The sequence below is a fragment of the Mauremys reevesii genome, linkage group 9, assembly GCF_016161935.1.
Source record: "Mauremys reevesii isolate NIE-2019 linkage group 9, ASM1616193v1, whole genome shotgun sequence".
Lineage (NCBI taxonomy): Eukaryota > Metazoa > Chordata > Testudines > Geoemydidae > Mauremys > Mauremys reevesii.
In genome coordinates, this window is record NC_052631.1 from 35,652,312 (window position 1) to 35,677,298 (window position 24,987).

The 24,987-nt window shown below is 38.8% G+C and overlaps 1 protein-coding gene across 3 annotated transcripts in view; it reads left to right on the plus strand.

The window, feature by feature from the left end:
- CUL3 (cullin 3) overlaps window positions 1–24,987 on the plus strand; it is a 116,643-nt gene that overhangs the window by 55,797 nt on the left and 35,859 nt on the right. For all 3 annotated transcript variants that reach the window (XM_039488153.1, XM_039488154.1, XM_039488155.1), the window contains 4 exons: window positions 15,538–15,698; window positions 17,264–17,378; window positions 19,972–20,200; window positions 23,073–23,218. In XM_039488153.1, coding sequence (XP_039344087.1) covers window positions 15,538–15,698; window positions 17,264–17,378; window positions 19,972–20,200; window positions 23,073–23,218 — 651 coding nt within the window. The remainder of the gene's footprint in view (window positions 1–15,537; window positions 15,699–17,263; window positions 17,379–19,971; window positions 20,201–23,072; window positions 23,219–24,987) is intronic.

Here is a 24,987-nt window from a genome sequence, read left to right on the forward strand (position 1 = left end):
AAAATGACAGTATTGTACTTTACTACCACCTTCTTCCATTGTAGGTAGTTTTTTATTAATCGTTAAGCTTGTTAGGGCAGGAAATCTGACCTTCTATAAGTCTCAAATGCTGACATTATTATTATTATTATTTCCTTTCCAAATACCTGTTTTCAGCCTATTACAGCTTCTGAATAAAATGATCTGTGCAAAAGCTTGGTGCACACAAGTTTTTGTTGTTGTTTTTTTTTAAAGGTATTTTTTAACTTGAATTGAGAAAAATATGCAAGTTATGGCTATGAGTACTTCCTGTGGACCACATCTTGCAGTCTTTACAATTAATTCATTAAGTTCTATGTGTGTTTAATAGGCATTTTCCTTGAGGTCGATCTTTTATTCTGAGAGTTTCTAATTAATACTTGTATGATTTGGTGATCTTCTGGCAACTAAGTCTGCGTAACAATGCATAAATCCAAATGTTCAGATATTTCAAGGCAACGCAGGAAACATAGTTAAGGGTAGTATTCTTCTGAAGTTTGCTTTTATACATTTTAACAACGTGCTTTTCACAACAAACAGAACTGCTAAAGGATAATCAGGAAAAAAGTTACTTTTAAAAAAAAAAATTGTGGTAACACTGCGCATTAATGTTTCAGTGGAGCGTGCTAGCAGGCTGGATCAAGGTCTGGTATCTAGAATTAGTTAGTGATACTGAGGATAATTACAGATACTTCTGCAAGTAAACACCAGTTGCTAGTAGGTGTGTACACTGATCAGTGGCTGAAAGTCAGATCATATTCAAACGTATGAAGCCTTAGGCCTTGCCTATACTACAAAGGGTTTGCTGGTGTAGCTATACTGGCAAACACTCTTGGTGTAAACACAATTTATAGCAGCAAGAGTTCTTTTGCTGGCATAGCTTATACTTGTTCCCAAATGAAATAAGGTATACAACAAAATGACTTTTTTGCTGGTGTAACTGCCTCTGCAATAAAGCTTTTGCTGGCATAGCTATGTTAGTTATGGGTGTGATTTTTTTTCACATTACTAACTGAGATAGCTGTGCCGACAAAACTTTAAGTGTAGACTAGGCCTTAATTCTGTAGTTAAAACTTTTTAAACAGTCTCAGGGTGAAAAACACAAGCAGTAAAAGACCAAGTGAACCAACCCCTTGTTTCTCCAGAGAATGTAATTTAAATACTTAGTACTTTATTTCCAAAGTGCTATATAAACATTAACTGATCCCCAAGAAATCTTCAAATTAGTTAAGAAAGAATAATACTCATTTTACCGACTAGGCAGTGAGACAGAGGTTGTGACTTACATACTCTGGCGTTCAAGGCTGAGATCCAGCACATTCTGCTAGACTAGGGGTTGGCAACCTTTCAGACGTGGTGTGCCGGGTCTTCATTTATTCATTCTGATTTAAGGTTTTGTGTACCAGTAATACATTTTAATATTTTTAGAAGGTCTCTTTCTATAAGTCTATAATATATAACTCAACTATTGTTGTATGTAAAGTAAATAAGCTTCTTAAATATTTTAAAAACCTTAATTTAAAATTAAATTAAAATGCAGAGTCCCCCGGACCAGTGGCCAGGACCCGGGCAGTGTGAGTGCCTCTGAGAATCAGCTCATGTGCCACCTTTGGCACGCGTGCCATAGGTTGCCTACCCCTGTGTTAGACAGTGCTGTAATCTAACAGTGAAACAACCACAGTACCACACCCTCTACGCCAGAGCACAAATATGCAGATAAAAGAAGGAAATACAAATTTCATCTTAACCATAAAGTAACATGGATTTTAGACACATTTATTAATGTAAATCTATGGGTCTAAACATAATAAGTGTATGGATATACAGATAAATTGGAACAGAAGTGACCAAAAAGCTTCTGTTTTGAGAGAAACTCTAATTCAGCAGAACTAGTAACTGGACAGGAAAGCAAACAGGATTGGTCTACATCTATTAAGTGTAACTCATAATGAACAATAATAAGACCAATATCTTGCGAAGATATAGAGATGTGTTGAGTTGAGTTCTATATAAGAACCAGTTAATGCAGCTTTTGATATAAAGGAATGTAGAACTTAAATAAATCCTGTGAAACACTTAGTAGTAAGGCATAAGAAGTTGTATTAGTAGCCCAGTTCACCAAAAATCAGGTGCTCAGCAAGGTGATTAAGCAAGAAAGTGCTCTGCGCCTTGGTTAGCAAAACCGGTTCAGTTTCATTAGACTGAACTGATATCTTGTGCTGCAGCATGTCAAGAGTGCCAGTGGATCCAATAAAATAAAGATGGAGGATCATAGTTTGTTTGAATTAGCTAAAACAAAGTCTTAATTGGTCAATACAGTATTAAAAGTTAAACAGCTTTGAGCTATGGGACTCAGAAGTTCAGAAGTGCTACACTCCATGAGTCTCCAAGTCATGGTGAGCTGAAATATTAAGACCATATAGAAACCCGAAAACCTTTTTGGTTTTATATTATAAAATTTGAGTGAAATTTAGTGTTTGTAAAGGTGCAGTACTAACAGCCCTGGAGATTCAAGTCCTTACCTACAGAACTTGTGTAGTCCCAGGAAGATCCAGCTTCCTGATGCAGATTTGTCAGTATACCTTAATTGCGGTGTGAAGGAACCACTGGGAAAAATATAGTGGCTCAGTCTTCATGCAGAGTAAGTATTCCTCTGTGTGCGCCAATGAGGATACCAGTGAGTGGCATTTATTACTGAGTTTGAGTGTGCACTTATCTTCTAACCCAGTGGTTCTCCCAACTTTCAAATTGTATGGTGTTTCTTAAAGTACGGGTCCCCTTGTAGGGTCTTTCTTGTGGCAACTAGAGTATTTGGTTACATGAAATGCAATAGATAAGAGACAAGGTGAATGAGGCTGGTTTAATATGATGGATATGGCTTTTTTTCCTCCTAACACCTAATATGTATATGTACTTTTTTCCCTTCTCCCTAGTTGTAGTATTTAAAGTTTTAATACTGACACTTTCTGGTTGAGTCCACTATGTCAATCCTTCAAGGTCACTTTTCCGTGTGTGTGTACCTCTTATTTTGGTGTTATCAACAAAGTGTGGTATTGGTTTAAATTACATGCGACAGGCATGAATTACTCTGCAGTTACAAGTCCTAGCCATGCCAGGGACCTCTGTCTTAAGATTGATGAATACACAATTGAAACTTTCCAGGTTGTTGGGGGCAGCCTTTTGTATCAATATCACATGTTTTACTGTTGTGCTGTAAGCAATTGTGTGGATCATGTTGTATTGATCCATAATATTTGGTTGTAATCAGTAACATAAATTTGGACATTATCACCTCCATTTAAAAATTGTTCCTATACGTTCCCACTCTCAGGATAAACACACCTGATGCATGAACTTGTAGTCTTCTAGTGTATGTCTACACAGCAGTCGGGAGGTACAAGTAAAACTTGCACAGGCATACCCAAGCTAGCTTTGATTTATGTACCTGGGGCCCCAGATGGGATTGTAGCTGGGTGGCTAGCTGAGCCTGTGCTGGTGCAGCTACAGTTATTTTTAGCAAGCTAGCTCAATGAAAGCTAGAGCAAGTATGCCCAGACATGCTGTCCCAATAACAGTGTAGCTATATCCCTAGGGAAAAAAAGCAGTGTCTGCCGGGTCCATTCACTCCTCTTCCTTCTCACAGGGCTTGATGGATAAAAATGGTAGAGGGCCCACCAGTCTTTCAGTGTTTTGACAGTTGAAAGTACAGTGAGCTTGGAGCACACACAGTCCTCAACATTTTCCTTGCCATTCTCTCCCTCGCCCTCCCATACTTTTTTTTTCACTGACCATTTGGGTGATTTTTTTTTTAAGTAGTCAGTCAGAAAAACGAGATGGGTGAGGTGATATCTTTTATTGGACCAACTTCTGTTGATGAGAGAGAGAGAGAAGTTTTCGAGCGACGCACAGCTCTTCCTGAGCTATGTAGCTCAAAAGCTTGTTTCTCTCACTAACTGCAGTTGGCCCAGCAAAAGATATTACCCTCACTCACCCTGTCTCTAATACCCTGGGACTGACACAGCTATAACAACACCGCGTACAGTCAGTCATTAGGGCAGCTTCCCCTTTCTCTAATGACAGTACTGTTTAACCAATTTTCTTAAGCATTTTTCTTTTTGTTTTTTGGAGTCCATTGAGCCCTCAGCTTGCATGTCTGAAAAGCTGGTTTATAGCTCTGTGCAGTTCAGTCCATTAGGTGCTAATCTTCAGTGTCTGGAAGTCCCATGACTTGTAATGCCAGTCATGATCATTTCACTGTTTCCTTGGCGCCCTCTTCCCCTCCACTCGCCCTGCTTTCCCCTTAGTATCCTCACTGTTGCAAATCTAGTGCATGAGTGTTTGAGAAATAACATGCTTCAATTGTAAGGGTTGGGGTTTTTGTTTTTGTTTTGTTTGAGTAGGGACTGTTTCTTTTTTACAAGTCTGCATTGTGCATAGACCAATGAGGCCCTGATTTATGATTGGTGTTTGTCTAGGTGCTACTGCAATACATACATCTGGGGGAATTCTACACCACTGCGCGCGTGCAGAATTCATGCCCCCCTAGAGATTTTTTTTTTCCTCTGCAGAATATAGATTCTGCTGGAGAAGTGCTGCAGTTACACCTTTCACTTATCAGGGGCTGCTGTGGCTCCAGAAGAGAGGGCTTTCAAGTTGAAAGTCTGGGTTCCTCACAGTGGGGCCAGGTGAGGAGGCACGGGGAATCACAGACTGGGGTTCAGAAGGGCTAGTAATCCCCTAGCAGCCCCACTCTGGGGTGCGGGCTCAGGAGCTAGTGGGGTGACAGCATTGAGCCAGGGGCTGAATGGGAGGTAGGTTGCAGGGCCACATGGTGGCAGGGAGATAGAGGGATGCATGGGCATGGGAGCAGATGTATCTGATGGAAGGGAGAGGCTAGGGGTCAGCCGGGGTTTTCCTGGTGGAGGCTCCTCAACTCCCTAACCATCCTTTCCTCCGCCCTTCCAAAAACCTTAGTTCCATACTTCTCGCAGCCACACCCAACAAACCTCCAGGTTCATTCCCAGGCTCCTTCCCTCTCCCTTAGCTCCTCCATTACTGCCGACTCCCCCAAGCCTTTGCACTACTTCAAAGGGGTCATGAAATACATTTCTTTATTGTAGTTTAAATGAATTGCTCAAAGTTCTCTGTTAATATGCCTAGTAAGGAAGCTGTCAACAACAACAAAAATTTCCTGAATCTTTGTTTTTGTCTGGTTTTCTTACAGACATACTTGCTGACAGGTATTTTGAAATAAACTGCCAACATAATTGAAACTGGTGTGTTATATTGTGTTATTTTGACAAATAAAATATGCAAAATTTTGCAGAATTTGAAAATATTGTGCGCAGAATTTTATTTTTTTTGTGGGGGGTGCAGAATTCCCCCAGGAGTAAATACAAATGATGACCAGGTACATGTTCAGTCGTCTTTGTCTTCTCCATCTGAACTTGGTAGGGCTGCTTGAGATTCCTATATATGAGTGAGGCTGGGCTATTTATGTAGTGTGTATATATATTATTATTACTGGGGGCATTCTGCGCTAAAAAAATTGCACCAAAATATTAAAAATTCTGTGCACGATATTTTAAAATTCTGCAAATTTTATTTGTCAAAATAACACTACATAATAAAGATGAAGGATCATAGTTTGTTTGAATTAGCTAAAACAAAGTCTTAATTGGTCAATACAGTATTAAAAGTTAAACAGCTTTGAGCTATGGGATTCAGAAGTGCTACACTCCATGAGTCTCCAAGTCATGGTGAGCTGAAATATTAAGACCATATAGAAATGCCAGTTTCAATTATTTTGGTAATTTTATTTCAAAATACCTGTCGGCAAGTATGTCTGTAACAGTACAGATGCGCACAAAAATTCCCCCAGGAGTAGAGTTAAAGAAACCCCTATGACAATGCAGTTCCTGTTTCTCTGCCTCCTTTTGCTTCCCCAAGCCCAGCCAGGGCCCCCCCCCAGAGCCCAGCTGTGGGGCCTCCTTGCCCAGGTACCTTCACCCTCCAGAGACCAGCCATGCGTCCCTCCGCCACCCATCTCCCTCCTCCTCCAGAGCCCAGGGATCCAGAGGGAGAAGCAGCGTGATGCGCCGTCCAAGGTTTGCATGGATTTTCATGCACACCGCCCTCTCCTTCTCTCAGGACATGCTGGGAACTGCAGCTGCCAGGAACCCTCTACTCCTGCTCCCCCTCAGCAATGTCTTCTATGTGTGAGCTGGGCTCTGCCGTGTCTGGTAGCCCATAGTGGTGGCTAGCAGCACTGCAGCCCATTTCTGTGGGGGAAAGGAAATTCTGCCTGCACAACATTAATTTCTGCAAAATTCTGCATTGCACAGTGGCACAGAATTCTCCCAGAAGTAATATATGAGACATTGTTTAATGCCAAAGAAGTAAAGTTGACAATCTGTGTTTAAATCCACTTACTAACCTTGCTTAGAAGTAACCAATATTAGTTTACTTTGTGGAAACCTTCAGTGCAGTATTTGGCAGCTCTTAATACTCCAGAGTAGTCGAGTGTTCACTTGTGGCTTACATTTGATTGATTAGCTGCCTCTTTCAGCAGGCTTTTTTTTCCTTACACCAAAGTGAGAACCTAATCGAGAGAAATGAACTACGTAAAAATATGTTATCAGAAGAAAATAGCTTTGCCTATAGCTGTAGAAATACTGAAGTGTGTACTACATATTTGTCATTTTATTTCACTGAATTATAAACTTTTACAGTTATAGACTTTAAGAAACTATTGAACAAAATCAATATTGTTTTTCTTACTTAACATGTAAAAAGAATTGATCTAATAAAACTTTCAAAAGTCATAGAGCTTTATTTAAAGCCTGTTTTTAAGTACACTTACAATTTCAGATCCTCTTCTGTTATTAAAAGGCCAGTCTATATCTTTCATTTAAAAAAGTTATATTTCCTCCTTTATCATTTTTTTTCCAGATAGCCCTATCTGATAGGAAACTGATGTGTTGGAAAGAAAGCATCCTACCCTATGGATTTGGAGGGCTTGCTATAGATCAGGGGTTCTCAGACTGGGGGTTGGGACCCCTTAGGGGGTCACGAGGTTATTACAGTGGGGATTGCGAGCTGTCAATCTCCACCCCAAACCCCGCTTTGGCGCCAGCATTTATAATGGTGTTCAATATATTAAAAAGTGTTTTTAATTTATAAGGGGGGGTCACACTCAGAGGCTTGCTGTGTGAAAGGGGTCACCAGTACAAAAGTTTGAGAGCCACTGCTATAGATTGAGGGGCTCTGCCATGGGAAATGAATGTTACGGTCCAACATAATGCCTAAGTGTTGGCTTAAAAATTTAGCACTCCCATATCTTTGCAGTTTTATACTTCTGTTTATTTCATTTGAAAGTACAGTTGATACAGCGTATCCTATTGGTTTAAAATAGGACTGGGAGGAAGGAATGTCCGAGTTTTAATCACAACTCTATGACTTGATCAAGTAACCAGTAGCATCTCTCAGTGATGTTGAGACTTAATTGCTTACTCTTTGAAGATACATAAAGTACTGCGTAATGCTAGGTATTATTATTTGCTCTTATTTTATCCTCTAAAATGAGTCAGAACCAAAAGTAGTAAATATGACTGGCATCTATCATTACACTGTGATGCTCATTATGTCAAAACTTATTGTACGCTTCCCCACACATAAGCACAGGTAAAGTCATAAACAATATCTAAATGGAGCCAAATTGTTGTACCTTGTTTATCTCCAGGTACTATCAGCAGAGATGATTTTGTTCAGTCAAGAAAAGGAGAATGTTTTGTACGTTCTAAATTTGGGACATCCCCTATACGATATGCTCTGGCTCACTCTAGTTATTTACCCACTTGCTGCATAATTAGTAAACATTTCAGGATAGCCAAAGTACCCATTGTTGGCATTCTTATTGTTGATGCTTCAGTGAATGCATCACACTTATTAATATACTTTTTATATGTGTTAGTTTTCCTCCATCAAACATGTATAGTTCACCACTACCTAACAATGTGGGTCCCAAGTTCAGCTGCTTCTACTTGGCGTTTCTGATGTTCATGAACTCTTGGTTTTGAAGTGTAGGTTCATTATTTGCTGAATTCAGATTCCCGTGGTTGATCAGCAGAAATGCATTTGAACTGCTAGTGAATGAATATCAAGGCATAAACTTAACATATGATAAATACCTTTGGTTTAAAATGTCCCTTTGAATGGTCAGATGGACAGTGCTACAAACTGAGAATCCTTATTTCTGAAAAAAATCAGGTATGCACAATACCACCATGCTATGCCACCAGTCTGCCTCCAAGGCTCAGGTCTACCCATTTTTTTTTTCAAACCATATTAGCACCTTAAAAAAAAAGTTTTTAAAAAGGGTGTTCTTATTCAAATGTGTATTGGTTTGGATCCTATGGTAGGCGCTCTTGTGCTCCATGCTTGCAAGATCAGTGCCAGGTGTTTGCCCTGTGCCTCAAAAGGCATAACAGCTGTGATTCTCCCTCCTTTTTCCCACTTATCACCCATAGCAGTGAAGTGGAACCTGATAAGTGTCCAACTTGTTAATTAATAGCTATTAAAATTAATTTGTAGTTAAATCTCTGAAAACGCTTCAAAAATCTTCAGAACTCCTCTAATCTATAGATATGCAACTAATATACATGCAGCCTGGCTGAACTGAATACCAATGAACAGTCCTTCCTTTATAGCCTCCTCCCCAGTACAGGGCTCCTCAGCATGGTGGATTTACCAACAAAAAACAGTTCATTCTTGCTTGGATGGTGCTAAAAATGTTTGAAAACCATATATACATAGCTTTGTTATAGAATGACTTACAAAAAGTCTACCTAGTTTACTGCACAGTTTAATGGTTTTGTAATGGATTGAATTTATTAGAATCTTTCTACCAAGTAAGTTTAATGCCTTCCTAGTGTTGTTTTAATGTGAGCTGAAAGCTAAATACATAGGGCCGAAAGTAGCTGGATCGATCAATCTCTTATCTGTTAGCCACTTAAGTGAAGAAAATAAACAAGGATGCCAACTATGGTGATGGTTTTTATCAAATCTACACAATTCCACTAAAAACTGGAGCAAAGATGCCAGTTTATTTCATATAAGCCATTGAAATAGCATTGGCTGTTGGTAATTCAGTTTTACTACAAATTTGTTTTTTAAAAGTGCCTGTGGAGATTATAGATTATTTATTATATAGTAACCACTTGAGCTGCCCTTGGAGACTCTAATGGCTATTGTTTGTAAATACTTGTACTTAACTGCAGAGGTCACTTTTTTCTGAAACACTGCATCCAAAGCAATGATGATCAGGAAAAGGTGGAATTAACTAATGTGCAGGTTAGTTTTTTGCAAACTGCAGAAATAATTTCTAATGCAAAAGCCTAAAATAAAATACGAAAGTTTCAAACTTACATACAAGTTGAGAAAAGGAAGTTATAGCTATGTGTAATGTTGGTAAGCTAATATCGCACCTTTTCTTTCCTCTTTTTTGTTTAATTTTACCTCCTTTAATGTTAAAGTACAATTTTCAGTTAAGTTAGTAATGTGTATATACATATAGTTTTGTGCATTTTTATACTAATAACCATACCCAGGCAAAGATGTTTATGTAGTGAGTCACATTTATGGTTTCAGTTGCCTGATCTGATATTAAAAACCTTCTGTAAATTATAGGTCTTTGCTAGTTTTGATTTACAGCGGCTTTAAAGTGGAAGTGCATTACGTTTTTTTTTTTCTTTTTTTTTTCTTTAGTTCTGTGTTCCTTGTTCTGTGTTCTTGGCATCAATCTGAGTTTCATGTAGGTCCATTATATAGTAGTGCGTGGTTCTGTGACCTGTAATTGTGTTTTAAAGGCAGTTTTAGCTCACTTGACATATTTCAGTTTCATAATTGAATTTCAGTTGTTTAGCTATACCATATCTTGTAACGTATGTAAACAAGCTCTTCTTCTTTTCATTTACACACACAGTCTACAACAGCCAATGCCAAATTGCATATAAGCAAAGATTCTCTGTAAATCTGAATAGACAGACAGATTTAAACAATTAAGGGTAGCTTGTGACATTAAGCTGCAGCCTAGCCCAACATTGAGTGGTATGGAATGTATTGCCTTAGTGGAGCTCTAGCAAATAGAGCATAATGACTGCCAGGACTTTCTAGGAATGCATATTCTGTGCTACTTTTAAAGAGCGTTCTGTGTGTATTACTTCCATGCTGACTGGGGCACAAAACAAGGGCCCGTGGCCCTCATTTCCTTGGCTTAGGTTAGCACTGATCGATAGGCCTGTGAGTTCTGCCCTCCGAATACAGGGGACTCCCATTGTGCATGGGGGCAGGGAGCAGAGGCTCGTTACTATTTATTTTTTAATATGGTATTTATTATTATCGCAGCACTGCTGCGATCAATGCACTGGACATCAATTTTAGCGGGTCTGGTGAAAATGTGATAAGTTGACAGTTGAGTGTCTCCCGTTGACCAAGCGTGATGTAGATGCTGCTGTAAGTTACGTTGACTTAAGTTACGTAACTTAACTAGTGTAACTTAAATTGACTTGCATGGTTAGCGTAGACATGGCCTCAGAACCCAGGTCTACAGACACAGGCTTGCACGGCTCATGCTACAGCACGAAAAACAGCTGTGTAGACGTTCAGGCTCAGGCTGGAGCTTGGGTTCTGAAACCTGGGGAGGGAGGTGGGTTTTAGAGCCTATTTTGCAGCCCAAGCCCAAACATCTATACAGCTGTTTCTAGCGTCAGAGCCTGGCTCTATAGACTTAGACTCTAATACTCGGTGCCTTGGGTTTTAAAATGCAGCGTAGGCAGGCTCATTGTACTAGGAACTATACAAAAAAATGATTGAAGACATTTCCTGCCCCAGAGAACTCATCTTTACTTCCCTCCTTTTTATACCCCTGGAGAGACTGGGAAAGTAGTTGATTTTAGTGTAAGTAACTTGTTTTAGGTTAAATCCATAATCACTTCAGCAGCATTCTAGCATATGAATCATTGCCAACCCCAACCTGGCTCCTGGGAGTTTGTTATCCTTTCAAGCACTTGCTGCTGCTGTTCCTGGGAAGTAAATGGCGCTCCCTCGACTACAACCTTTCTGTGTACTACACCTGGGCCACATGGGCTTTAGTCCCACAGTTGTCTCTAATTTTTGAAAGTATAAATAAAAAAAAAAGTAACTTGCCCCCAGTAGGAAGCAAATCTGCAGCTTCAGGAGCAACAGTAGTGCTGTTCTAACTCTGTAGTATCACAGATGCACTGGAGCATCAGGTGCTACTGTTGTAATAGCATCATTAGTACTTGTACCATGGATACTATACAGATTAGTCACTTCCCCGGTTTTAATCTCATCAGTTGAAACAGTATTTAAACTCTGTTCATAAATTTTCTTTGGAGATAGTAATGCCCTTTTTTCCTCAAAGTTGCCTAGAATATTGTTGTTTTTTAATTGCCTCAACTTTGTTTATCTTTTTACAAAAGTACACTTTGTCTTGGTTTTATTCCAGAATCACAATACAAGGACTATAATGTTCTTGTGTGCAAGTCTATAAACAAGGCAGTGAAATAAATAACTGAATGTCTCAAGGTATCAGGAAAATCTGGTTAACGGTAGTATCCTCTAACAACCATCTTCACTGTGTGACATAAAGAGGGTGAATTTGTTAGGCCAGTTAGTAACAGTCATTGCTTTGAGGCACAATTGTTAAATGATTGATGTAAGTGCGACAGTGCGTGTTTCCCACCTGTTCATGTTTTACTGTTTCATTTCTCTTCATATAGTATCTGTTAGAGCTTCCTCCATGTTAAGTGTGAATTTCCTGAAAAACATGTTATTCTGTCTGAATTGTGGAGTGTAAAATGTTTTTATTGTTCAGTTGTCATGTAGAGGAAAGTTGGAGTAAAGTGACTTTTCAAAATGTCTACTAAGAATGTCAAAATTATTCTTTTGAGAGTATGGAACTCTTTCCTCCTCAATTTTTACTTGTGGGGAAAGAAGTGTGTAGTGAAATCATAATTTTAATCAGTTGTTTCAATAGAATGAAGCATAAATTTATCAATGGTCTGATTTCCTAGGTATTCATGATACAAGAATTCTGCACTTTAACTCCACGTAAAGTATTTACAATGATCTAGCAGAATATCTAATATGAGTGCAATTAAGTGTTTATATCTCCAATTCAAATACTGACCTTTTTTCCTACAGTGAATTTTTGTATGCACTCTGACATGCATAGCTATAAAAATCTCCATAATTTTTTATATTGTACAAGCCAGTAGGAATGAACTAGCACATTTTGAAACTAATGTGCATTAAAATTAATGAATATCCTGAGACCTTAAAAATGTCGGTTTAGCAATCTTTTCAGTAAGTAGCTGATTTGCTATTTGACGTTATGGAGCATGCACTTAAAAATAAAAGCAAAAAATTTACCATCTCACAACAGTACTAGTACAAACCACAAGAACTTCCTCCTCTTGATGGTCTTTTAGTGATGTCACATGCATGGTTTCATTCAGCACTATACTGTTAAATGCCAAATAACAATTGCAGTCCCTACCTCACTTATTAACCTCATCCTGTTTACTTATGGAGAGATGAATAGAGATAGAAGAGAGACATACAAATGAAAGGGGAAGGGAAAGTTTATCAGGCACTCTCTTATTTACCATTTTTCCTAATACAAATGTTAGAACACTCAACAAAAAGTGGGATTGCTGATTTTCTTTTGGTCTGTGTGTATAGAGAGTAGGAGCCAAGTTGTTGGTGTCTATCCAGTAATGACAACAAAGAATCCTGTGGCACCTTATAGACTAACAGACGTTTTGCAGCATGAGCTTTCGTGGGTGAATACCCACTTCTTCGGATGCAAGTGGTGGAAATTTCCAATGGATCTTGTGGTGTGCCCGGGATGGAAGCTGGAAGCATGAAGGTAGGCATAGCGGTCGGTAGGTTTTCGGTATAGGGTGGTGTTAATGTGACCATCAATTATTTGCACCGTAGTGTCTAGGAAACTACCTATACCGAAAACCTACCGACCGCTATGCCTACCTTCATGCCTCCAGCTTCCATCCCGGGCACACCACAAGATCCATTGTCTACAGCCAAGCACTGAGGTACAACCGCATCTGCTCTAACCCCACAGACAGAGACCAACACCTACAAAATCTCCACCAAGCATTCTCAAAACTCCAGTACCATACGAGGAAATAAGGAGACAGATCAACAGAGCCAGACGTGTACCCAGAAGCCTCCTACTGCAAGACAAACCCAAGAAAGAAACCAACAGGACTCCACTGGCCATCACATACAGTCCCCAGCTAAAACCCCTCCAGCGCATCATCAGGGATCTACAACCCATCCTGGAGAATGATCCCACACTTTCACAGGCCTTGGGTGGCAGGCCAGTCCTCGCCCACAGACAACCTGCCAACCTGAAGCATATTCTCACCAGTAACTGCACACCGCACCATAGTAACTCTAGCTCAGGAACCAATCCATGCAACAAACCTCGATGCCAACTCTGCCCACATATCTACACCAGCAACACCATCACAGGACCTAACCAGATCAGCCACACCATTCACCTGCACGTCCACCAATGTAATATATGCCATCATATGCCAGCAATGCCCCTCTGCTATGTACATCGGCCAAACTGGACAGTCTCTAAGGAAAAGGATAAATGGACACAAATCAGATATTAGGAATGGCAATATACAAAAACCTGTAGGAGAACACTTCAACCTCCCTGGCCACACAATAGCAGATCTTAAGGTGGCCATCCTGCAACAAAAAAACTTCAGGACCAGACTTCAAAGAGAAACTGCTGAGCTCCAGTTCATCTGCAAATTTGATACCATCAGCTCAGGCTTAAACAAAGACTGTGAATGGCTTGCCAATTACAGAACCAGTTTCTCCTCCCTTGGTTTTCACACCTCAACTGCTAGAACAGGGCCTCATCCTCCCTGATTGAACTAACCTCGTTATCTCTAGCTTGCTTCTTGCTTGCATATATAAACCTGCCCCTGGAAATTTCCACCACTTGCATCCGAAGAAGTGGGTATTCACCCACGAAAGCTCATGCTGCAAAACGTCTGTTAGTCTATAAGGTGCCACAGGATTCTTTGTTGCTTTTACAGATCCAGACTAACACAGCTACCCCTCTGATACTATCCAGTAATGGGCAGGTGAGCGCTAGAGGAATGGTCTTTAGGCTATATGTAATAGGTGGAGTACTGTTTTATGAGGGTTTGTGGCCAATATTTGAAATGTATATTAATTAGCGTTGGATATATGAGTTTCTTGGCCAATGCTTCAGGTTGAGGCTAAGCAGATAGATGGAGATGGAATAAGTTTGTTTGTGATGACCTTAAAGAAAAATGTCTTTCTTTTAACAATTGTGTGCAGTGTTGTTGTAGCCATGTTGGGCCCAATATATATGAGAAATGAGGTAGGGGATGTAATATCTTTTATTAGACCATCTTCTGTTGATGGAAGAGACAAGCTTTTGAGCTTCCAGAGCTCTTCTGTAGGTCGCTCACTAGCAGCCCTTGTCCACAAAGGAAATCTTCACAACATCTTCAGAAGTTGAGCTTGAGAACTTAAATGCATAACTCTATGGGGCAGTAAAAATTGTGGTCTCAACAGAGACACTGGTTTTATGACTCATTACAGCAATTTGTAACCTACCAACCTTCCTTTGTCCTCTGACTGTAGAAGTGTTAATTGTCCACTTCATCGTACCTGGTTTGTTGCAACGTGTTAACTGCTCATGCTTAACAAACTGTCTCACCTTTTATTTAGATGTGACACTCTGGTTATCTTTTCCAGATCTGGATGAACTCTGAAGCTTGTCTCTTCCACCAATAGCAGTTAGGCCAATAGAAGATTACACTTCACCCAGCTTGTCTCTTCCTTAAAAAGCAATTTGAAAATTTCATTTCCAGCAGTGTTTTGAATCCATAGATATTTGCTATGGAATTAAAGTTTAAAATAAAGGGTTTTTTTGATTGGGAACTAAGGTTCAGATTTGGAATGTGTGAATTTGTGCATTACCAAGCTTTTTTTCCCCTAGGGGAAACCTAATTTAATTGTTTTGTTCCTTTTAAAAATAGAAAAGATGGTGGGGGGAGCGACTTCAGATTATATATGGGCATTTCCACATATTATGGCGATTTTCTCCTATAAACAGCTGAATAGCATAAAGAATACAGATTTGTCTTGGACATGTTTTTCTTCATATAATGTCGCCACTAACAATGTCAGCATTGTGTTGCGTAGACTAGCCTTTTTTATAATCTGTGTAAATAAAGACTTTGAAAGCTAAATACTGAGTTTATAAAGGGTGGCAGTTGGTGTGTGTGTGTGTGAATGTAATTCAATTATTCAGCTGTTTCCATGCAATTTAAACCATGAACAATCTCTTGAACACATTTTGAATTATACAGTGTATGGAATATAAACTTATATCTACATTTATGTATTTTTTCCTTATAGGACCGTGTATATGTACAACAAAATAATGTGGAGAATGTCTACAACTTGGGGTTAATAATTTTTCGAGATCAAGTTGTACGTTATGGCTGTATAAGAGATCACCTACGGCAGACTCTGTTGGATATGATCGCAAGAGAGCGGAAAGGAGAAGTTGTAGATAGGTATGATGGCTCTGACTGATTACTGTTATATTTAATCTTTAAACAGAGTGGTAAGTAGTATTTACAACATAAAATATGTATAGCTTGCTTGCTTTTCAAACCACCAGTTAGTCTGTAATTCTGATCACAGGTATGTTGGAGAGTTGTTCTTTAAAAGGCTGGGGGGAAAAGGATTTTTTGAGAACTTTTTTCCTGTAAACGTTAAATGCGCATCTCTGGATAACTTAAAAGGTGTACTGCTAAGAAAACTGTTAAATAAATATTTAGTTTAACTACAAAGGTTCAGTGACCTGTTTATTAATATTTTTTCATATTTAGTCCCTGATTTTATTTTTTGTTTTTGTTTCAAGTCTTTCCCATTACTTGACTTTGCAGGTTGCTCTAAAGGTTGTGGTTGGGGCAATTCCTTGTGCATTCCTTCTCCTTGTTTCCTCTGTTGCTTGGACACTCCTTGTTTGACCTTTTTGGGGTGGGGGAAGGTTTATTTTTCTCTCCGTTTTACTTTTCCAGAGTTTTAACCTGCCTTTCTCTGTTAATTTGTTCCCTTCTAAATCCATTTTTTATTCTCTTTTACAATTTCATCAGATGCTGATTGCCATGCCACATGCCTGGTGCTACACCTGAAGTAACTTGCAATTTGCAAGTTTTTTGTGCTTCTCCAATTTCAGAGCAGCTGTTGGGTGTGGAGGCATGTAAACTGCATGCTGCTTTAGTTGCAGTAGTGTCACTGGGATTGCCCAACAGGCATTTTATGAAGGGAATAATATTGTCTGTCAGCAGCTGTATATTGTCCCCTAGTGCCACACAGTGGGATTTTTCCCAGCCTGACTAATCCTTTGCACTCTTATGTTATCTTTGACATATGCTTACCCATGTTTTGACTTGCTGACTCTCTCTTTTCTCAGTAATAAAAAATACTGTATACTTTCACTGGACTAGATCAGTGCTACAACTTTAATTGTGGGACTGTTCTGGGTGAAATAAATTGATCAGTTCACTCCACGTTGGTATTTTTCAACTTAGCTTCATTTAAAGCAAAAATACTTTTGGCTGTCCATTGTACTGTGGAATTTACTGTCAACAGAAACTGAAATGAATTTCAAAATTGTGTACTGCTCTTGTCAGACTAGTTCCTTTGAAAGTTTTTTTTTAAATAATTTAATGAAATAGAAAATGTAAGACTGTTACGTTTTAAATTACTTATAGTGGACTTGATTCTCTTCCTCCCTCCCTCCCCCCCCCCCCCCATTAGTGGTTTTGGATATTAATGAGAGAAACTATCTTAGCAATGTTCTGTACCGTTTCATTAAGAACATAAGAACAGCCTTACCGGGTTAGACTAAAGGTCCATCTAGCCCAGTATTCTGTCTACCGACAGTGGCCAATGCCAGGTGCCCCAGAGGGAGTGGACCTAACAGGCAATGATCAGGTGATCTCTCTCCTGCCGTCCATCTCCATCCTCTGACAAACAGAGGCTAGGGACACCATTCCTTAACTTATATTCTTCTTTTTGCTCTATCTTAAAAGCATGTATGAATTTCTAAATTGTTAACATCTTTTGGCAGAGGCGCAATAAGAAATGCTTGCCAGATGTTAATGATCCTAGGTCTTGAAGGAAGATCAGTCTATGAAGAAGACTTTGAGGCTCCATTTTTGGAGATGTCTGCAGAATTCTTTCAGGTACAGCAATGTTGCTACTTAAATTTGTATTTTAACTATATATAGAATAGAGCTAGTACATTTATAATTATGGATACATTTTGTCATGCTAAAGTTAAACAAAATTCACGCAACAGTCATGGGGGAAAATGTATACAAATCAACGTATGGTCACAGCAAGGCCAAAGCCAGAACCCAGCCACCTGGGGCTGACAGCTGGAGCTTCACTGCCCCATGCTGAAGCCGAAGAATTCCCGGAGTTCTGTTAAAGTCATGAATCTGTGACCAAATCGTATCCTTATTTATAATTTCCTGAATAGTAGGACAATTAGTAAGAATCAAAGCGTAGTATTCAGTAATCGTAACTTGATAAATAGGGAGGGTGTTTGTGTTTTTGTGTGCGACTATACAATAAACATTTCCAATTAATCTTAAATCAGGATGCTTTATAATGTCAGTACAAAAGTGAAATTATCTGGGAAACTGCCTTATGAGCGTGATTAAGTGTATTGCAGAATTTTTAATTTCACAGGCTCTAATTGCATAAAATAAAAGAAGAATAATGTTTGGGGTCGGGAAGGAATTTTCCTCCAGGGAAGATTGGCTATGGCCCTGGAGGTTTTTCGCCTTCCTCCGAAGCATGGGGCAGGGTTCACTTGCTAAGGAGTGGGTGGATCGGCTTATGTGGCCTGCATCTTGCAGGAGGTCAGACTAGATGATCATAATGGTCCCTTCTGATCTTGAATTCTATGATTCTATGATTCTATGAAATCTTCCTAAATAGCCTTTCGAGGGTGGCCCTGAATAGTGGATTAAGAAAGTTTTTAACAAATTTCATAGCAAAAAATTGAGTTGGGGGAAAATGCCACTTGTTAAAAATGGTTGAGATTCAGTCCTGCCCTCATGTTTCCGTATCCTGCAAAATTACTTGAAATCAGCAAGCATGTGCAATATGATTTTTAAAAAGTTACACAGCAGTATGTACCTGTGTGTGATTAGTATTTAGGAGTCCAAAATAGTCCAGAAAAATTCCTATACTTGAGTTTCCCTAATCTGAGGGAACTAAGATGAATTGCTAACAAATGTCAGAATCAAAAATGTTACTTCATTTGTGAACTGCAGCATGGTCTACGTGAGCTGACTTAAAAAAAAAAAAAAGCGCCAAAAATAATTCTGGAAAGGAGGCTAGAGAGCCTTAGTTAAATATTAGGTAATTTGTTAAAGAAAAATTATCAATGCAGGATTTCTAACTTATCCATCTTAACTTAAAAAAAAAAAAAAGAGAGAGAGACACGAAGAAAAAATTAGAGATGGACAGTTTTTTCAAGAAAGAGAAACTGTCCATCTCTAACTTGTAAGAATTTTTTATTTGAAAAATTTGACAAAATAATAGATTTAAAAAAAGTGAAGAACTTTCTTTCAAAAGGGTTCTGGTAAAATTCCTTACTAGAGGCTATTAAAGAAATTTCTCAGCTGTGAAAGAGAGAAAGTTATGTCTTTATTTTAAAATCTTTTTGAAACAGAAAGAGGGGAAGGAATAAATAGCTAATTCTCAGTGTGTCTGAGTTGAATAAGGAGTGCTTAAGTCAGTGGTTCTCAACCTATTTACCACTGTGGTAAATATGTAGGTCTCTGTGTTATGTGGGCTGCATCCACACAATATATATACTACCTATATGGCCCTGAGTATGTCACATGGTCTGCAGCTGTGCGCTGATTAGGCCGTGTGTTAAGAACCACTGTATTAACTATCTGGAAGTGAGAAAACCAGATAGCAAAATTTGCTGACAGAAATTTAGGTTAGTCAATTCCAAAAAAATTGAACTCCAAAAAAGACCTATATTAATAAAACTAAGCAATTTCAGCATCATAATGGCAGATAAAATTTACCATAGGTTCCAGGTAAAGTATGTTGGAAGACTAAATTGAAATAATCCAGTGGAACAATTTGATTCCAATTCTTGTTTTCCGTATGAGTTCTAAATACCTCAGAGTAACTGTGCACCACTGATTGGAGATGTTTGTTTCATGTGCATTTGTAGTGATTTAAAGATGTTGGACTGTATAATATGAGAAACAAAAGTATAATATTGACCAATAGGGATTAAAAAAATTTGATATGAAATAGTAGACCCTTCAGTGAAATTAGCTGGAATAATAAAGGATGTGAATCCTCACATTTCAAATTTATCACCAGTGGGAATTAAAGAGAAATTTCCATCTTTCCTCTTTTTCCCCATGGTATTGTACTGTACAGCTAGGTACACTGTATTAGGGGTTTTATGCCTTCCTCTGGATCATATGACCATGGCTACTATTGGAAATTGGACACTGGATTTGCCATGCCAAGAGAAACCAGTGTTCTTATTGTGCTCACAGAGGCATGAGCTTAACCCTGGGTATGTGAGTAGGCCCTTTGACCTCACACACTTTGAGTTAAGTACATTCATAAATCTTTGTAGGATCATAGGTATAGTGATTTCACATTTTTGTCATTTTTCTATTTGATATGGGCCTATTTATAAATGATGTGATTAATACAGAATAAATTTCATAGTACTTTCCCATTTTAAAAGTATCTCAAGTATTAATTTGTTTTTGGTTTTTATCACAGATGGAAAGTCAGAAATTTTTAGCTGAAAATAGTGCTTCAGTATATATAAAGAAAGTAGAAGCTAGAATTAATGAAGAAATAGAACGGGTGATGCACTGCCTTGATAAATCAACAGAAGAGCCAATTGTGAAAGTTGTTGAAAGGGAGCTTATATCCAAACACATGAAGACTATAGTGGAAATGGAGAACTCTGGGCTTGTTCATATGCTGAAAAATGGGAAGACAGAAGGTAAGACTAGATCGCACTGGAAGCAAAAATGCCTGGAATGCTGCTGATATTCTTGTGACACTTATAACCTTGCTTTTAAGTCTCAATATGGGTTCTCTTTACACCTTAATTTTGATGTTCCTATGGAAGCCTAAAATCCCCACTAGTTCTATGTTAAACGTATCTGAGAAAGTTGCTACAACTTTAAATGCATCTTAAGTAAATTAGGTCACAGTCACCTCAGGGCAGGGACTGTACCATACCTGTCATATATTTTTGCTTAATGTCAAACGTTCTGCCTCTCAGTGAAATATAAAAGAGTCTTTGGCAAAAGAATGAATGCATTATACTATCATATGTCTCCTACCTTTTGTGAACCACTGTAATGCCAACCTGCCACTCTTCCAATGCATTATTCTCAAAATGTGTGTTTCTGTGGAGTGTCAGAAATGTTCCAGAGATTAATTTTAGCCAACAGACCACAGTTTGAGAAGCGCTGGAGTAAGCCATTCACTTAAGAGTAGACTTGCATGATGAATGCATTGAGGGAAGAGACTAAAAACTGAACTGCAGAGAATTGTCTCAGTTCTGTTAATAATAATAATAATAATAATAATAATTTAAAAAACACACAATTTTTCCTCTCCTCAAGATAGCAACTTAAGAGGTGAACATGAGACATGGAGTGATTGGTTATAATTTCCTGCAGCAAGAGAGGCCTTGAGCCTTCAGGACAGCAAAGAGGTGAGCGTAGTGGCTCTAATAGTATTCAGTACATATTCACTCACCCTCAGTCTTCAAAGTAGTAGTACATCCAGGAATTGATACATTTCAAAAGGGTGTGAGGTAACTAAAACTCTGACTACAGAATTGTATCTTAAAAGAAAAGAGAGTAAAAGTAACATACTCACAGACCGCTCACAGTGGAAACAGAACTTCAGTCATGTGACTAAAGCACCATTTTAAAGTAGAGAAACTTGTAAAAATAAGGAGAGTGAAGAGAAAATGAAAAAAGGAGGAAATCAAGTAAGTCAGTCAAATGCAGAGGCTCATGTTAAGGAAGAATATTAGTCACACAAGCTCTGTATCGGTTTCCTCATCAGTTTAAAAATATCTCATTTTATAACTCAACAGGGTTTTGAGTTTACATTAATGTAGGGCTTTTCAGAGAAAAAATGGCATAGAAGTGCTAAGTAATGTATCACTATTTCTGTGCAATAAATTGTACAACAGTGTTCATATCACAACAGCAGGAACAGGAAGATAACTGAGCTGTCTCTTATGTAAATGGTCTCTTGTTCCCAAAGCAACTTCAGAAACATGAGGAAGTCAGATGGAAGGTAACACTAGTCAGTGACAGAGAACCAAGGTGTGAGTGGACAAAGGTATTAGCTGTGTGGAAAGAGAAAATGTTCATCTTATTTAAAGAGGAGGTGACAGGACTATGCTTAATGGGTTATGGGTATAAAGTAAAGTGACTCTGAGGTTTCCAACTGGTGAGACGAGTAGTTGAATGGTCAGGGAAGGATTATATGGAAAGTTATCTTCAGCTTTGGAGGCACATCTAGTCTGAGATAACTAGGCATTCAAAACTATATGAGAGACAGCTCAAAGTAAGACTGGATAGAAAGGAAATATTTGTGGATGAAGTATTATGTTAGAAAATCATCTACATAACAATGGGGACTGAACTTAGGGGAACAAGATGTCAAGAGTGTGTGGGGGGAGGAATCTGGAACAGATACCAAAAACATGACACCAACAGAGAGGAGGAGAAAGGAAGATAAGGAGATATTGAAAGAGCAGTTGGTTTGTAAGAGGAGAGCCAACAGAAAGCTAAAGATGGAAGATTAATCAGCAGCATCAAAGACAGCAGGCAGAGAAGAAAGGGACAGAGAATCCATATTAATTTAATAGGAGGAGTTCCAGAGCTAGAGAATAGGAAGTCAAAGAAGCGTAAGTAGACAGCAAATACTAAGATTTTTGAGGCTAAGATGAGCAGGAAAAGGAGATGGTAGTGAGTGAAGAGAGTGAGAAAGGCAAGTGGGATAAGTGAAGATCTTTTTCAAGATAAGAGCATGCTGGGATGCAGAAGACACTAGAAGTGGGAGAGCCATTAAAGGTAAGTAGGATAGATAGGAACAAAATAGGGAGCTGGTGGTGGCAGAACAGGCACAGATTCCATGAGATAGGCATGGGTTAGAGGCAAGCAATAGAAAAGACCTCTGACACAGTTACAGAGGATGATGATGGTTCTAGAGGAAAGTGTGTGTGTGTGAAGTATTATATAACGTAACTCCCCCACCACACACACACACACACTTCCAGTTCTACACACAAACCCCTGGACCAAAGAAGGGCAGGGATAAAGGGGCTCAAGACAAGAACTGAGGCAAGGGCTGAAAATTGTTACTGCAAATAAGAAGTTTAAGATTTTTACATTATTGACAAACAAATGTAAAATGGTGAATTTGGGTCTGTTTTAGCTAAAAATAACTCATATTTGCTTTGGGAATTTAACACATTTTAGCAATTTTAAGTGAAAACTAGAAAGTCATTTAATTAGCCTCTTTCTATTTTAATTTTTTAAGTATTCTCTCATATCCTTAAATAAGGTGTTTGATCTTTGGGATGGTGAATTTGAAGACTACATTGTTGAACAAAATTTACAGCACATCCCCACTAATAAATGTCTCATCGTCTAGAGAAATTGAAGCTGTATTGTTTTGTTCTGTTAGCAGATTTTTTTTTATTGCAGAGGCTGTTCTATGTGAATCTTCTGAGACAGAACTTGTCCTCTTCATACCTATTTTGCTTGTCTAATGAATAAGATGCATGCAGATATGGTACATGTTGGCTGTAGTGCACAATATTTCACTGTTTTTGTTTTCAGACCTTGCTTGCATGTACAAGTTATTTAGCCGTGTGCCGAATGGCCTGAAGACAATGTGTGAATGTATGAGTTCGTACCTGAGGGAGCAAGGTAAAGCTCTAGTATCTGAAGAGGGAGAAGGAAAGAACCCAGTTGACTATATTCAGGTAGATAAAACTCATTGTCATCTTTTCAGTTTTTTTTTTCATTTGTTTCACAGGGTAGCAAAGATGTTTGAGCAATGCCTTATATATATATGGGGGTTAAACCTCCAAACTGATGCAAAAATGGTTAGTAATAAAATGATACCTTTATAATTTTAGGTTATTACTAACCTGTCTATGGTGAACTTTGGGAAATATTTTCAATTACTTTCATACGCATGGTGCTTGGAGAATAACAGCTTTTATGTTTGCTTTTATTTGCTTATTTTATCAAATGAAATATATTCAGGCTAATTCCTAGGAAATCTCTGCATTTCTCCCAATAAGTGACAGGCATTAAAAGTTTCTAGGAGAATATTTCCTCTTGACCGGAAATCTGTACTTAGCAGTTCAGGGTGTAATGATTAGGAGTTGTAGGCGAATGAACATGCCACATAGATGGATGTACACTTTTTTTAGGCCACAACTTTATTAACTTTAACACTGAGGAGAGAGATAGTATGTACCCATGCCCTGCTCCTCCATACTAGGAGTGTAAAGTTACAAAGCTCCCACCATAAAACCAGTACCTAGGGGTAGACCCCTTGTAGGTCTCCTGCTAGGACTTGTGCCTGAATCTGCTTTGCCTTCCCCTACATAAATGGGGAACAGGTGGCCAAGAGGGTGACCTTAGTACATTGACTTCAGATCTCCCTTTCTCATATAGATGCAGAGTCCATCAGCTAAATCTCAGGTCTCCTTTATCTCAGGAGCTGGCAGTCTTCACCTTATCCTTGCTGGACACCAGCCATAAATTGCAAAACCTAAACAGTCTTACCTTTCCTAATATTAAACATTCACGTTCTATATCTTACAACTCAACTGTGTCACTGCTGGTATGACTACATTGCAATTGGGAGTGTGATTGCAGCATGTGTAGGTTTACCTAAACTAGATCAAAGCTGGCTTGAGTAACGATAGCAGTGAAACTATGGCAGCAGGGGCAACTGCACAGGCCAGCCCCACCCACCCAGGACTCTGGCTATATGCTAGGGCAGCAGCTGCATGAGTATTAAACCTCAGAGTTATGAACACCTCAGGAATGGAGGTGGTCCATAACTCTGAAATGTTCATAACTCTGGACAAAACATTATGGTGGTGATTTTTCAAAAGTTTACAACTGAACATTGACTTAATACAGCTTTGAAACTTTACTGTGCAGAAGAAAAATGCTGCTTTTAACCATCTTAATTTAAATGAAACAAGCAGTTTCTTTACCTTGTCAAATCTTTTTTTAAACTTTCCCTTTATTTTTTTAGTAGTTTACATTGAACACAGTACTGTACTGTAATTGCCCCGTGTGTGTGTGTGTGTGTGTGTGTGTGTGTTTCTGCTGCTGCCCAGTTGCGTACTTCTGGTTAGAAATGAGGTGTGTGGTTGACCTGTCAGTTCATAATTGTGCCATGGTTTAACTGCTATTATTATTCCAGTTAGCTTTGATCTAGTTAGATGGAAGCTAGCTCAACTATGTCTACATGTGTTGCATTCACACCTCCCGACTGCAGCATAGACATACCCTATGATGATGTGAGGAAGGTCGAACCCCCCACCCCCCCCCAGACCTCTCTCAGTTTGGTCCTGTGGGAAAAATTCCTTCCTGGTTCCAAAACAGATGATCGGTCTGACCGCAGCATCCTAAAAACACAACTCCTAAAGCAACATCCTAAAAATTCAGCTGAGACTAGGGGAAGGGTTGGAGGATAGGCAAGTGGGAAGAGGAGGTTTTGGGAAGT